Source organism: Balaenoptera borealis (assembly GCF_965194805.1).
Source record: "Balaenoptera borealis genome assembly, chromosome: 14".
NCBI classification, from domain to species: Eukaryota; Metazoa; Chordata; class Mammalia; order Artiodactyla; family Balaenopteridae; genus Balaenoptera; species Balaenoptera borealis.
In genome coordinates this window covers 81,610,277-81,625,346 of record NC_138875.1, presented here as the reverse complement: position 1 = coordinate 81,625,346, position 15,070 = coordinate 81,610,277, and the positions used below count along the sequence as shown (strand labels likewise).

General features: G+C 45.9%; 1 protein-coding gene across 4 annotated transcripts in view; it reads right to left on the bottom strand.

Moving 5' to 3' along the window:
* The window catches only part of CCDC60 (coiled-coil domain containing 60), a 166,140-nt gene extending 151,342 nt beyond the window's left edge, over positions 1-14,798 (bottom strand). The window contains exon 1 of one of the 4 annotated variants that reach the window (XM_082355961.1): positions 14,277-14,798. In XM_082355961.1, the coding sequence (XP_082212087.1) occupies positions 14,277-14,366 (90 nt within the window). In that variant the 5' untranslated portion in view covers positions 14,367-14,798. The remainder of the gene's footprint in view (positions 1-14,276) is intronic. The other 3 variants (XM_082355960.1, XM_082355959.1, XM_082355958.1) reach the window with 3 other exon arrangements.
* Between the last annotated feature and the right edge of the window lie 272 nt (positions 14,799-15,070).

Genomic DNA, 15,070 nt, shown 5'->3' with positions numbered 1-15,070 from the left:
GAATACTGAATTCAAAGATTAATGATGGTCCCTGTGCTGGTGGCCTTCTCTGTTGGTGGTGACACAGACCTGTGAGCAGGTGTGTGATGAGGGCTATGACTGTGGAACCCCACAGAACTGAGGAGAAAGGAGACAAGGGAGGGAGTCAGAGGAAGCTTCCTGAATGGAAGAACTTCCTAACAACATCTAGGAAGAAAATGTACGTGCAACTACCACACCTACATCCGGCCAGCCCTCTCTCAGAGGGAGCAATCGGGGACTATCTTTATCCCCATTTTGCAGATGAGAAAACTGAGGCTTGGAATGAGAGGGGGTGGTTTGTCTCAGGTCAAACAGCTGGGTAACAGCAGAACCAGGGCTCATCCGATGTCAGGTAGACTCCAGAGCCAGAAAACATTACCATCACGTCCTCCTGCTTTAGGTAGAAAGCTGGTGAGATGCCCTTCAAGGTTTCTCAACGACTCTACGATTCTAGGTGATGAGTCCCCAACTTCAGAGTTTCTGAGGAATCTGTTGGTCTGGATTATACTGCCTCCTGAACACAAGAGAGGAATTCTTCGGCTTTGGCTCCACTGGTCTGAAATCTACCTCTACTTGAATACCAAGCTGAAGTCTGAGTGCTTCGTGACCCTGCCTGAATTGGCGGCTTTGCACACAGCTGTGCTATTTCTGCCTTGAACCCGCTGAGCCTTTGTGGCATCTACTCTTTTTTTTTTTTAATTCATTTGGGGCCAATAATATGCTTTGTTGAGAACCAGGCTTTATAAAATGAAGAAATCAGCTGCAATAACATTGTTTGGTCTATATTAATGCGTTGTAACTCGATATCAAGTTCATTATCAAAACAAACCCCTCATGTGCCTGAAGGCCTATGCTCTGTGTCTAGCTGAAAAGAAAGCCTCCCTTTGTTAAGGCAGAAAAGAAAACCTTCAGAAAGTGGCCGTTTATGCTGAAAAAGCCCCAACACACCCTTCACTGAAACTGCATGAATTGTGGTCCTGTCAGCTGGAGACACCTCGTGCTCTTTTGCTTTGGGCTTAAAACATTACCTGGACCATATTCTGCTATCAATCTTACCTAACGATCTGTTTACCTGAAGCGCACCATTACGGAACAGGCTCCCATTACATTCTAGGGCAGAGGGAAGAACATTAATGAAACCAAGAGTCTGCAGGATTAGATGGCTTGGCAATTGGTCTGAACATCTGCCTTCCCTCAGTGTCCAAGTGGCCGGGCTATTCTGGCGTTTTTCTTTTTCTCTTTTTAAACAGATGAAATTGCTACAATAATTAAAGAAGCTAAAAGGAAACATATGAAGAGCTAACAAATACTGTTAGGTGTCACGATGCAAAGGGGAGAGGGGTTGGGGGAAAGAGCAGAGGGGAAGGAGGAGGAGAGAAGAGAGAGAGGGGACAGAGAGAGACATTTAATGCACAACCTCCAAACCTGCAATGAAATAAAAGCTACTTTCTGCGGAGTGACATTTTTTGATTTTCCCTGAATAAGGGCTGGGTGCTTAGGGGGTGTCTGACCTTTGACCAACCTCCCCACCCCCTTCATTAAGGCCCCTACCATGGATTAAATTCAGGTCCTTTAGGTGCCAGAAGTGGCTCTCTTCCTTCACAGGCAGACAAGGAACCATGAGGTCTGGCTTCCTTTCAAGTCAATTTGCAGTAGGACCATGTTCTAATATCAAAAAGGAAGAAAAGGGACACCTTGTTCTGAGAGGAACCATGAGATGGCTGCATTTGATGTGACTTCTGGGGACAGCGTGACATCCTCCCCCAGAACACTCCTGTAACTTCTGATGAGCTCAGAAAGGCTTCGGCAACGGGGAGGATGTGGGCTGGGGGAGCGTGGTCTGGAACTGAATTTGGGGGCTTGAAAGTAAAGCCAACTCTCCGTCCCAGCAAATATTAGCAGGTCTGGGCACTGTGCAGAGAGGAAAAAAAAAAAATGGGACTTTGGAGCCGGACTGCTCCGGTTTTGGGTCTCGGCTTCTCCATCACACAAGTCACTTTCTGTCTCTGAGCCTCAGTTTTCTCAGCTATAAAACAGAGGTGACAACACCTTCCCCACCGGGTTGTAATGAGGCCTCAAAGTAATGTTTGTGAATCACCTGGTGCACTGTGAACGCTCAGTAAACGGTAGAATAACAAGTAAAATAGGTAATAGGATAGTATAGACTGAGGATCCAAGATGCCACAGACATCAGACTCCAAATGAAGGTGAGAAAGACCACCTGGAAGGAATTTTTGAGGCAGCTGTAGGAGAATGGGACCCTCGATTGGTATCTACTTTGAGAATATAAAAACAGAGAGTGGGAAGGGAGAGAGGGATTTAGGAAGTGACTTCTTTGACAGCAGCTGCTGAGATGCTTTGAATCCTGACCCCAAAGGGAGGAGGATGCTGTATCCTTCACTTCAAACCGAATAAAAGATCGGCCTCCGTGATGCTCAAGAGCTTAAAATGTGACCCCTGCAGCTGGGGGACCAGCAAGCTGGTCTCTGACACCCTCCTGGAAAACCCAGAGGACAGAGACAGGCTGGGGAGTGCTTCTGGGGCAGGGTGGAGAGGTGGAGAATAGCTCTCTCAGCCTTAGTTTCCTCACCTGCAAAATGGGGTTAATACTGCCTACCTCTTAGTGTTGTGGAGCGAGTGGAATTGGACAATTCACAGAAGGGCTCGGCTCGTGGCGCACACTCAGTAATCAACCAGTCATACCAGTTATTACTGTGATCATCACCATGACTAAATAATGCGCCATATATGTAATTTCAAAACATCAACATCATTTTTAACCTCACGGAGGACACAAAGGCATGATTCATTTGACTATCCACAGGAAAACCTTGAGAGAATGACAATTCACGAGGAGACAGTTTTTCTCCGTACTGAACCATCTTTCTTTGACAAAAGAAAAAAAAAAACAAAAACTGATGTTGGCGTTATGCACAACATAACATGGGGGATTTATAAAGCACTGAAAGGTGGAATAACATTAATCGTAGATCAATCTCAGCTATTATTCTGGACCCAGTCTTTATGGATATTATCTTGAATCCTCACGAGATTCAATTACAGGTGAGAAAACTTAGTATCAGAGAGGTGAAGCAGAGAGCCTAAGGTCACAGAGCAGGTAGGCGGCAGCAGAACCAAGACTCAAACCCTGGAACGATCCACGGCCCAGGTGCTAAGTCAGTCAACCCTGACCTGGGTCATCTGGCCAGCCAAGGAAGCTCAACAATTATCCTTTATTGAGACAATTTAAATCTCAAGCCCTGGAGCTGCACAAAAAGGGAACAAGGAGGGTTATTTGTTAGTCTGAGGCAGGAAGGGAAAAGGTGAGGAGGCTAGTTAGGGTTAAAGAATCATCCAGGCTGCCTAATCTAATTCCCATGGACCCTGAAGAATGCTCCCCCACTGCCAGCATTTTCTCATTCCCTATGAGAATGTCAGATTCATGCTCTCTCAGATTCCTTGCTATCTGTCAACAAGCACTGCTTCCTAAGTTTTGAGAGGACTTTTTAAAAAGGTCTAAAAATATCAGAGAAGCGGTTTGATTAGTAGAGGATGGAATCAGCCAATAAGCAATAGCAACATAGGCGACAGCTATGTGCTAATTGCCTCTTGGGCACTTTCTTCAAGGGCTCTTGGAAATAATACACTTTAGTCATGTTACCCTTTTGGCTGCTTTTTCCTCAATGTATAAAAAATGACTGGCATGAGAGTCATCATCTCGGGAAATGTCAGTATTTAAATGTTTTAATGCTTGATATTTTGGGGAGCCAACGGCTTCAATTCCTAAGTGGAAACATGAAGAGATAGCATTCAATGAGCACCTACTATCTGCCAGGGGGTTTTCTTAGCATTATCTCATTGATCCTCCCAACAATCCTACAAAGCAAGAACTGTTATTTCCACATGTGAGATAAGGATACTGAGGCACAGAGAGTAAGCTTGCCCACGGTCACACACATAGCAAGTGTTAGAATGCTATCCCAATTTATGGCGCACCCATGCTGGTGCTGTATCTGCGAATAAAACATTTGTGGCCTTTGTCCAAGTGGAATTTACAGTTACCCAAGGGATGCGTTGCCTCACTTGGCATGTGGAGCTATCCTTGGTCCTGAGAATAGAAGCTAGAGAATATTGAACTTCTACCCAGGGCCAGGCATTGTCCTAGGCTCTGGGTATAGAACTGTGAGCAAGGCAGGGTCCTTTCCCTCAATGAACTCCAAGCCTAGGGGTGGAAATCGGACAAAGAAACAGACAATTATGGTCGGGGTATTTTATTTTATGTTATTTTTGATAGAAGATAAAAAATTCAGCAGGTCAGAGCCTGGATTCAGACTAAATCCATTTAACTAGATATTTACCCAAATTATTCAACCCAATTAAGCTATTTACCATTATCAACATCTCAGCCACACCCCCCCAGAACCTCATTCCTCATTAGCTGGGCTTGTCTTCCTCACCGTTTTATCCAGCAGGTCTTGACAGTGTATTGACCCAGCATCAAAATATGCCTTTCTTAGAAATGTGACTCTAATTAGAAATGGCTTATAAATCTTCACTGAAATGAGCATTATTTAGAAAGGTGCATCTAAACCACATGCAGGGGCTCCCCTTCCCTACCTCGTCCTTAGCTGTGTTTCTCTTCCAGAAAAGCTCACTGGCATATTTTAGCAAGAGCTCAGGAAAATGCAAACGTCCTTGTCTGTGGTCACGGGGCGAAGCAGTCACATTCTTGTTTGCATCGCCTACAGCTAAAATTGGCACTTTCCTTTTTCTGCCGGGAGCCTTTCAAATATACTCTTTAAAAACTGCACCAGCAAACGCCCCTTTTAGAGAGATACTTGTCTACTGCCCCTTCTTACTGCAGTCAACCAGACTGATCTTAAGAGCAGAGGATCTCTCTAGTTAGTTGGTCCTGGATTCAAATCCTAACTCCATCACCTACTTTCTGGGTATCTCTGGGCAAGTTACAAAACTGCTCCAAGCCTCAGCTTCCTCATCTCTACAAACAGGGACAATGACAGCATCTGCCCCACAGGATTGAGGAGTTAATTTTAATAATATATGCAGAACACAGCAGATGCACAATAGATGCTTAATAAGTGGTAGCCATTATTTGCTCTCTAGGGTCATATGGCAAGGAGGGAGCCTCCAAACTGCCACGTTAGAGTTCCTCGTTCTGCATATGGATATCAAGAAACTAGAGAGGTTAAGTGATTTGCCCAAAGTCACACAGCTAGGTAGGGAAAGAGCTGATATTTGGGTCAGACCTCCTAATTCCGGGCTAGGGCCACACCCACCCCACCACTGTTCAGAACCCCGGAAATATCTTGCCATGGAAAACCATAGTTTGGGGGAGGGGAGAATGTTCTAGAAGGAGGAAGAAGATGGAAGGCATGGCACCCTCAAAAACCAGTATGGCTTCCAAGTAGACCAAGTAATGAAAGATGAAGCTGGAAAAGTTAGCAGAGACCAGATCACGGAGAGCCTTTTAAAACTTATTAAAGATACTAATCTTCATTTTGAGGGCAATGGAGGGCCATTACTTGTTTTAACCAGGGAAATGACACTTGGAATAAAAGAGAATGGGTTGGAAGCAGAGTTAAGGTAAAGAGGGCAGTTAGGAGGCTGGTGGAATAGTCCAGGCTAAAGGCGAGGGCATCCTGTGTCGGGTAGCGACTTTGGGGAAGGAGGCAGTGTCCATAGAACACCTGCCCTGAGGCAGCTGTTTGAACACAAGAGGTGATGGACGGGGAGAGATCAAAGATGAAGCTCGGGTTTCTGCCTGAACAATTGGGTACATGATGGCATCATTTATTTAAATGGGGCATGTTTCACCATCAGATAAGCATTCAGCTGGGGAAAGGTATTCAGGACTTCAGTAGCCCTGTACTGCCATGGTTCTCAACCAGGGACGACTTTGGCCCCCAGGGGGCATTTGGTAAGATCTTGATGCATTTTTGGTTGTCACAACTGGCATCTAATGGCTAGAGACCAGGGATGTTGCTCAATATCCTGCAATGCACAGGACAGCCTATGGGTCCCAAATGTCAATGGTGTCAAGGTTGAGAAACCCTACTCTGCTGAAATTCAAATTCTTAAAAGAAGTAAAATATTAGAGCTTTCTGGTTATTGAAAGTTTTAATGGGAATTCATGGAGCTAAGTCCTCCCTAATTTGACAACCCTCCAGGGTAGAAACTTGGATAACTTTGTGTATGGAGAAGGAGAATATGTAAAGATTTATCTACCGGAGCTCTGTGGGAGAGCATTTAGTCAGACAGGGTACCAAGAAAGAACTTGTTCCCTGGTGGAGAATGGCAATACACCCCCCTCACCCCGATGCATTAGAAAATAAGTTCCAGCCGTGGTTCAGTGTCTCATATCACCCCAAGTTCACATCCAGCCAACGTTGAAGATGCAGATCAGATGGCTTCACTGTACCTTTCTTCCTATGATAGACCTTGTTTCTACCTCCAAACTCTTAAATATTTTTCACCTTTCTTTTTGGTACTTCTTATTTGCCATCTTGATTCATGGTTATTTATGAATTTGCTCTCCAACAGAATTGTGGGTTTCTGGAGAGAAGCACCCAAGTCTGATTCATATTAATGCCTCTAAAACATCTGTCACATATATTTAATAGACACCCCAGAAGGTGAACTTGACCCCGTACTAGGCTACAATGGGGCGTCACTTTCTGTTTTTTTCTGCCGCTGAGCTACAGCCAACCACGGACCCCTTGAAGCCCCTGACAATACTGAACCCATTCCAGAAACCATCCCAGCTGTATAATCTTCCCACTTTGTGAAATCCAGAAATCCCAAGGCAATTCCAGGCTTGCAAGTAGATCACCAGACATAGCTAATTTTTGAGTTATTAAATAAAACTGCCTAATGCATAAATTCCAACTTAGAAATACATTAGATCAAAGTTGAGCCTGCAAGAAATTTTCTCGGCAGAGTTTGAAAACAGGAATTCAGAAGGGAAAATGCCACCATCTCATGATAGAAGGTATCCCATTACTGGTGATTATGATTTTGAATTTAACTGTCAGAAAGATCTCTGAGAAAAATATGTTGATTTGTTCAGTCCAAGCAAGGTTTAATTGGCTTCTATCAGATTTTATGTAAGTGTTACTAGCCACTGAACCCCACATGGATTCTGCAGCTTTTGAATTTAACAGCTAACGGCTGAGTCTTTTAGAGGCTGCAGGAATGCTGAAAGGGGGCCAAGAATAGGTCTTTTCCTACAGTTGTGCAAAGGCTTGTCTAACCAGAGATTCTTCAAGCTCCCTGCTCCCCAAACGGTGAAAACACAAGAGGGTAGGAATAAAGATGGTGCATATTCCACTGTCTTGGCTCTCCATGTTATTCCCTGTAAGTATATTTTTCAGAATTTCCGGAAGGTTGTCCCATGTTATTGTCTTTTCACTTCTGTATCCTCGACACCTAGAATCATGCTTAGCATATACCTGGAGCTCAGTAAATATCAGCTGAATGAGTGAATGTTTCTTCTGGCAGCCTCTACCCTTGCCCTGAGCCCCACAGCTCTTCGGTGGATTCTGTGCTGTTTTTTTAAAGTACTACTATGGGGCTTCCCTGGTGGCCAATGCGGGGACCCGGGTTCGAGCCCTGGTCCAGGAAGATCCCACATGCCGCAGAGCAACTAAGCCCATGCGCCACGACTACTGAGCCTGCGCTCTGCAGCCTGCGTGCCTAGAGCCCGTGCTCCACAACAAAGAGAAGCCACCGCAATGAGAAGCCCGCGCACCGCAACGAAGAGTAGCCCCCGCTCATCACAACTAGAGAAAGCCCGCGCGCAGCAACGAAGACCCAACGCATCCAAAAACAAATAAAATAAAAAATAAATTTCTATAAAATAAATAAATAAATAAAGTATCACTATGGACAAGTGCCCTTGACATTCCTAAGCAGTTGTGGTGCAAGCTAGGGGATGTCTCTCTTTTTCAGGTTACTGCATTGCTTGGGACCCCCAATGTCTGATTTTTTGTGCAGCCATTTGTGCCAGTTATTGTTGATTAGTCAACCAGACACCCATCTCCAATACCTTCACCTGTCTCTTGCCCCTGCTTTCCACACTCAGGTTAGATAACACATTTTCCCAACCATTCTTGCAGTTAAGAAAAGGCAGGTGACACTGCTCTGGCAAATGAGACACAGAGGAAATATGCTGGGAAGTTTCCTGGAAACCAGGCAAACTTTATTTGCCTCATAAAAGGGGCAAAAATAGCGCTTACTCTCCATTTTTTTCCTCTTTCTACTGGAATATGAATGTAATGGCTGGAGATGGGGCAGCCATTCTGTGACCATGAGGGAAAAGAACCTACCAGTCCCAACATTAGTGAGGTCTTCCTGAACCAATGCCAGCAGGCATACAGCTCCAGACTTCTTACGTGAGAAAAATAAATTCACATTTGTTTATGTCACTGCTTTTCGGTTTTTTTCTTACTTGCAGCCAAGAATGATCCTAATTGATACACAGGGTTTTCCTTTTTTCTTACTTCCTTCTGGTTCTCAATGGGATTCAAACATGAGCAACGGGACTGAGCTGAAAGTTAAATCCAAGGGACTTAAATCATGCTCGGGGCACTCCCTTTCCTACAACTAGGATTTTTTAACTGGGTCAAGCATTTCTGCCATCAGAATGAACTCTCTCCTGCAAGGCACTTCATCCTTCATAAAAATACACTCTCACACTAGTTCTTAAAAATATCCCTAGACTTGCTTCTTCTCCTCTACCCTTAAACTGGGACTTGGCCTCACTAACGAGGGACCCCACTCTGTGACTTTACAGTTAATACTCAGCTTCCTCCAGACTTCATATCTGGGCTGACTATGTCTTCAAAATGGTGATGGAGGCACATGTGTCCAGTCAGAGAAGAGAGAGGAGCATGAGTCATAATAATAACAACTGTCATCACTTATTGGGGAGTTCACTGTGTACCAAGTACTGTGCTCAGTATTTCAGATGCATTATTTTATTTAATCCTTCCAAAAGATGTATGTAGCAGCTCCTATTATTATTCAGCCCATTTCACAGAACCTCATATTAGTGTCAAAGAGGGGATTCGAGCCCACCTTGTCTGATTTCAAAGGCAGAGCTCCTACCTGGTCACTAGGTTTGCATCACATCAACTAGACTCTCTGATGTGTTTCTTCTACCACTCCTCTCCCCGCCCTCACCTCCCCATGCGCAGCAGCTGCCTCTTTGCAGATGAGTGAAAGAGCTCGCTTCATTTTGTCCGGCATAAAGAAAGTGCCTATCATTCTTCCTGTGTCAGGAGGTAATGAACACACGCCTTCCCCGCACCCTGATTTACCATGGAGGGAGCCGACTGTCACATGGGCCTGCAATTAGACACAGCAAGATTTGCCGAGGCAAGCATCACCAGTTCAAAGCGCCAGGGCATAAAGAAGACAAAACAAAACAAAGCAACAACTTAAATTCTGCAATTGTCTCAATGCAGTAACAATGGAGCCAGAAGAATCCCTTGGACAGAGAAAAGGGCTCATTACTATTTTCCTGGCCTGAGTCATGAGTTATAATATAAATGAAGGTGCAGCTGGCTGGGATTCTTCAGAACTGAATCTCAAGCGGTCGTCAGATCTTTTATTTTATTTCATTTTCCAAGGTAATCATGATACAGTGCGGGGGGGCACAGTCTCCGTGATTAGAGGCCAGAGAAATTACCCAGCACTGAGTCCACTTCGAACAAAGACCAATGACTCACTACTTACATCTTCAGGCCACAAGCTCTCCTACCTGGACAAAGAGGAAAATCGTTTCATGTTTGCGGTGGACATGTTATTATGCTGGGAGTTGAGGTTTCTCTTGCTGGGGGAAACCTTTCCTTTTCTGATTCCAGGCAGACCAGCTGGATAGTGGGCTGAACTTCTGAGACCTTTTCTGAGTAACTCCATTCTCACCATAGGGGTGGTGGCAGTGGGGCGATAAGAGGTTGAATGGTAGGGGACGGGGGTCAGAGATGCTCAGGCCAAGGTCTTCTCCATACACAGGACTCTGCATAGCTTTCCACCTTCTCCCTGAACCTGCCAACTTAACTCTCAGCAGAGAACTAGACCCTGGCACTCTTCAAGCCTCAGTCTACTCAGACGCAAAAGGGGGTAATAACTACACCTCTATCACAGAGTCAATTAAAAGATCAAACCACACCATGTCATAATGGCTAACATTTCATAGTATTTACTCTGTGCCAGGCCCTGTTCTAAGAGCTTTACCCATATTAACTCACCTAATCCCCACAGAACCCCATGAGACAGGAGCATTTTTAGCTGGATTTCATCCAAGATGAACATTTTCTTTCCCCATTTCAACATCTCTGAAACTGGGGCGCTTCTTATAATTGAAAGTAGGTCATAGTTTAATCAGTAGAGTTTTCTTTCTTGGTGGCGCTCACACAAAATTGTGATGCCTCTTGAAACGGAAGATGTCTTAGTTAAAACACAATGTGACTGTTTCACAGAGGAGGCAACCCAGGCACAGAGAGGCACTGATTTGCTCAAGGCCCCGCACATAGCTGAGTGTCAGAGTTGGGGGTCTGAACCCATGTCGTTTGCTGAAGAATCTTACTTACGTACGTACATACGTACGTACTTACTTACTTATTTATTTATTTATTTGGCTGCATTGGGTCTTTGGTGCTGCGCGTGGGCTTTCTCTAGTTGTGGCGAGCGGGGGCTACTCTTCGTTGCGGTGCACGGGCTTCTCATTGCAGTGGCTTCTCTTGTTGCGGAGCAGGGGCTCTAGACGCACGGGCTTCAGTAGTTGTGGCATGCGGGCTCAGTAGTTGTAGCTCACAGGTTTAGTTGCTCCGAGGCATGTGGGATCTTCCGGGACCAGGGATCGAACCCGTGTCCCCTGCATTGGCAGGCGGATTCTTAACCACTGTGCCACCAGGGAAGCCCCCTTTTTTTTTTTAAACTATTTTAATTAATTTATTTTTGAGAACCTCCTCTTTTAATCACTAAGCTAGGGTATCACGGAAGCACCCAGTCTAGTTCCCGGCTGTTTCAGGATCTGCCCAAACTAAGGATGCTTCTTTCCTCTCTGCCACCAAGAGACAGAGCTTATGTAAAGGATTCCACACCTTTAGAGTTTTTGCCAAACGCCGTTCCTGCATTTCCATTCTAGAACATGGAGGGGGTGTTCTAAGTGCCCCTCTCTTTTTTAGTCTTTTCTAAAGAAGAAAATGTGGGTCCATGATAATCTACACATGCCCTGCTCCCTCCCTCCCCCATGGCTAATCCCATTAGATTTCTCTTTTGCTTCCTTGGGCAACAAAGGGAAAAGGAACTCCCTAAACAGATTAGGGCACCTGACTTAGGGCAGGCTAGAAGGTTTCCTCAACAAAAGACGTTCAAGCAGGGGATTTGCATACATTATTTATACTCCTTCCATCGAAAAATCTACATGAAGATGCTGTGCAAGGAAGGGTCCCATCATAACATTACTTATGATAGAGCAACTTCCATCCCCATGAGAAGGAAGATGGCCAGCTTCCGCGGGCTGCAGGACCCTTTGGGGGTCTCCCCACAAGTGTCACCTATTACACCAGCGCACGGGGACTCACAGGAAGTGGCATTATCATGTCGCCCAGCTGGTCTCACCTTCCTCCTCTAGAAGCCAGATCCTTCCTCGGATCACTCCTCACTGGACATTTACCTCGCTGCCTGGCATTTGTTACTCTTTTTATGTGGCATTCCTCTGTTCCCCACCCCTGCCCTGTCCCCAACAAACAACCCTGAAAGCTATCTGAAGCCGGTGAGTATGCCTTACACCTTCCCTTTGCATCCCCCGTGGTGTGTGCTAACCACTATCGCTGTCTGCTTAGCATGGAGAGGCAGGGAGGGCTTGAACTCTCGAGCCAGAGAACTCTTGATTTCAAACCCTTGCTCTGTGCCTTGCTGACTGGGAGTCCTTGGGTAAAGGACCTGTCCTCAGTGGGCCTTGGTATTGCCATCTATCTCATGAGGAGGTGACAGTTCATACCTCCAAGTGTTCTGGATGGTTCTGAAATATCACATGTAAAGACTTGAGCTCAGAACCTGGCACGTGGTGAATATTCAATACATGCCAACCATCATCATTATTATCGCCACTGGTATTAGTGTGTTAAACCAATAAAGCTGCAATTTGTTCTTAGTGTGATTTACACCAGAAGTTGATTCTAATCTCTACATATTTTCTTGTGACTGGCCACTTTCTAGTCAGTCTGCTTTAGATTAATCAACGCTTTACGGTAGTTCTAAAAAGTTGAAATTTCTGAAGGCGTGATACTTCAAATGTGAGCCAGGGACACCCTAAGGGCTTCATTATTTTCTAGACAGTGAGGCAGGGGCAGCAGGATTTCCATGAGTTTTGTGCCTGAGGTCTTGTTTATCTAACAGTTCCCTGGAAGCCTGCTTCCCATCTCTTGACCTCCCGGAGTCCTGCCTATCCTCCTCTCAAGAAAGAAATGATCATTTCAACCTCTGCATCTACCTCCACTTTCCTCAATCTCTCTAACCCAAGATGGAAAACTCTATTGCATGTACTTGGCTACATGACCTCTTCCCTCCCCAGTCTCCCCCCACACTCACCCCACACACAAACACACACGAGTGTGAGTTACCTGTCCTCTGCATTCCCACCACACCCAATGATACATCCCCAGCACATTAATCATCCTGCATTACAATGATCTGTTTCTTATCTCTTTTACTTCCCATCCCAAACAGACACACTACAGATTGTGAAAATCTTTAAGGCAAGTCTCGCTTTTCACAAGAGCAGGTATTTAGCACACAACAGAAATTCAGTAAGTGTTTGCTAAATGAATGAAACAACCATGTAACGAAAATCTAGGAAGCGCTAACTATGTGTCAGACGCTATTCTCAGGAGTTTTGGACATATCATTGAATGCTCACAGCAATCCCATGAGCAGGTATTATGATATTCCCATTTTACAGACGGCAACACTGAAGCAGAGAAGTTCCGTAACTTGCCCAAGGTCACAGGCCTGCCAAGAGGCAGATCCAAGGTTCAAGCCAGGCTATTTGGGTCCACCGCCCACGTGCTCACACTCGTCGCTGCTTCTGAAATATCTACCTCATTCCTCGTTCCTTCCTTCCTTCCCTTCCCCCACTGCTATGCTGGGAAGTTTGTTCCCAGAGGGGGCTGCTCTGGATAAAACCCACTTCCGGGTAGCTTTTTGAGACAAAAGGAGACACGTGAAGACTGCATCTTGAAGAGTGAGCTCATTAAGAGGGCTGAGCAATGAGGGGTGCAAACAGCTGTGTCAATCCTTAGGAAATATCAACAGAAGCTCAGGAACGCTTTGGACCACCAGGTAAGCACGGGTGAGTTTCTCTTCTGTGCCCTGACTTCCTCCCAGGCCCTCCTTCCTAGGGCAGGACCTTGAGCCACAAGATATGCCACTGTGCGTGGACCACTGTGGGCCAGTAATTGCCTTTGACCCTCTCCCACTGTTCAGCTACCTTGGTCAATTAGTGGTGATATGGGGTTTTGCAGATACAATAACAAAGACACGCTTAACAAAGACATAACAGGCCTGCCCAGTTGTGATCATTTAAAAACAGAAACAACTTGACTCGGGCACTAAACACATACTGATTTTTCTTCATCTTTCAAACCAACAACAGTATTTCTTGTCCCATACACACATTATCAGGTGTTAGCATCGCCATGAACAATTTCCGTATCTTACTTAGTCCTCACACTGTTTCTGCCTAGTTGGTGTTCCTGTTCTTGTTTTGCAGACACGAGCGAATAAAGGCTCAGAGATGCTAAGCAATTTATCTAATCTCAATAGCTGCTGAGACGCAAAGTCAGGCTTCAAACCCCGAAGTCTGACACTGTAGTCTCTCCACAAAGAGAGAGGGTGTGCACGTACCCTGAGCCCAGCGGATCTCCGAAAATAATTTCTTCGATGGCAAACCTACAATTCATCTTAATTTTTTCCTGATGTTCTACAGTGTCACTGCCGATTTATTCCATCATTTTGGAATTACTGGCTAATAGGATGGCCCAGCTCCCCGTTCTGGCTGGCGATTTCAGTCTTCACGAGTAACCAACCACTGATAGCAACGGGGATGTTTCCCGACAATTTAATTACACCGTGATTCTTCTTTCCCCCCTTCCCTTGTTGGTCTGGAGGCTAATTCCTATTTTTCGTCTTGAAAACACAACTGCCTTCACGAGAGAAGGGAGACTCACCTGCGTCAGAAGATCTGAGGCATAAAAGGGCCAGAGGGCCCCCGAGGCAGGGGAACTCTGTAGCTTCTTGGTGGCTGGTACCTTGGTCATCTTGGAAATCCTTCAGGCTTCCCTATGCTCCCCAGGGAAGGTGTGTGTGTGTGTTTCTTCCAGAATCTTCTACCTCAGCAGTCACTGGTGTCAGGGGCTCCAGCAATTTCTCCCCGACTCGCAGGTCCTAAAGACACAGACTCCCGACAGGTTTCTGACTGGGGAGGAATGGGAAAGCAAGTCTTCTGGGTTTCCCTCCAACAGGATAAGGAAGTCCCGGCAGGTTGAAACCAGGCAAGCCTGGACTTACTTTTTAGACAGTCACAAACTTTTATGAGTTTTTCCCCGTTTGGAAAGGGGATACCTTTGTCTTCTAGAAACAAAAATAAAATATGAACTAAAAAAATAAAACTCCATTGACAAAGTCTGAGGGGGGCCCATGGAGGGGCCCGCAGACATCCACCCCGAGGCTGCGCGCCCACGGAGAGGGAGCGAAAGCCGCGGCTAAGTGCAAAGCCGGGGGCCCACTCGGTCGCCTGGCAACGGCACGCCCCGTGGAGGGGTTCCTCATTGGCTGGGATTGGTGGGGGCGGGGTCGCGAACTCGCCCAAGCCGTTGGGTCCGTGACTGGGAGCGGGCGGCTGGCCAGGGAGCCACGTTCTCCAAACTCTGGTTTCTCCTTTCAGGCCTGAGGACCTTGACCCTTTGTCTCCGTCTAACTACAAGCGACTCCTTCCTTCCTAACTACCCTGTCCTGCCATAGC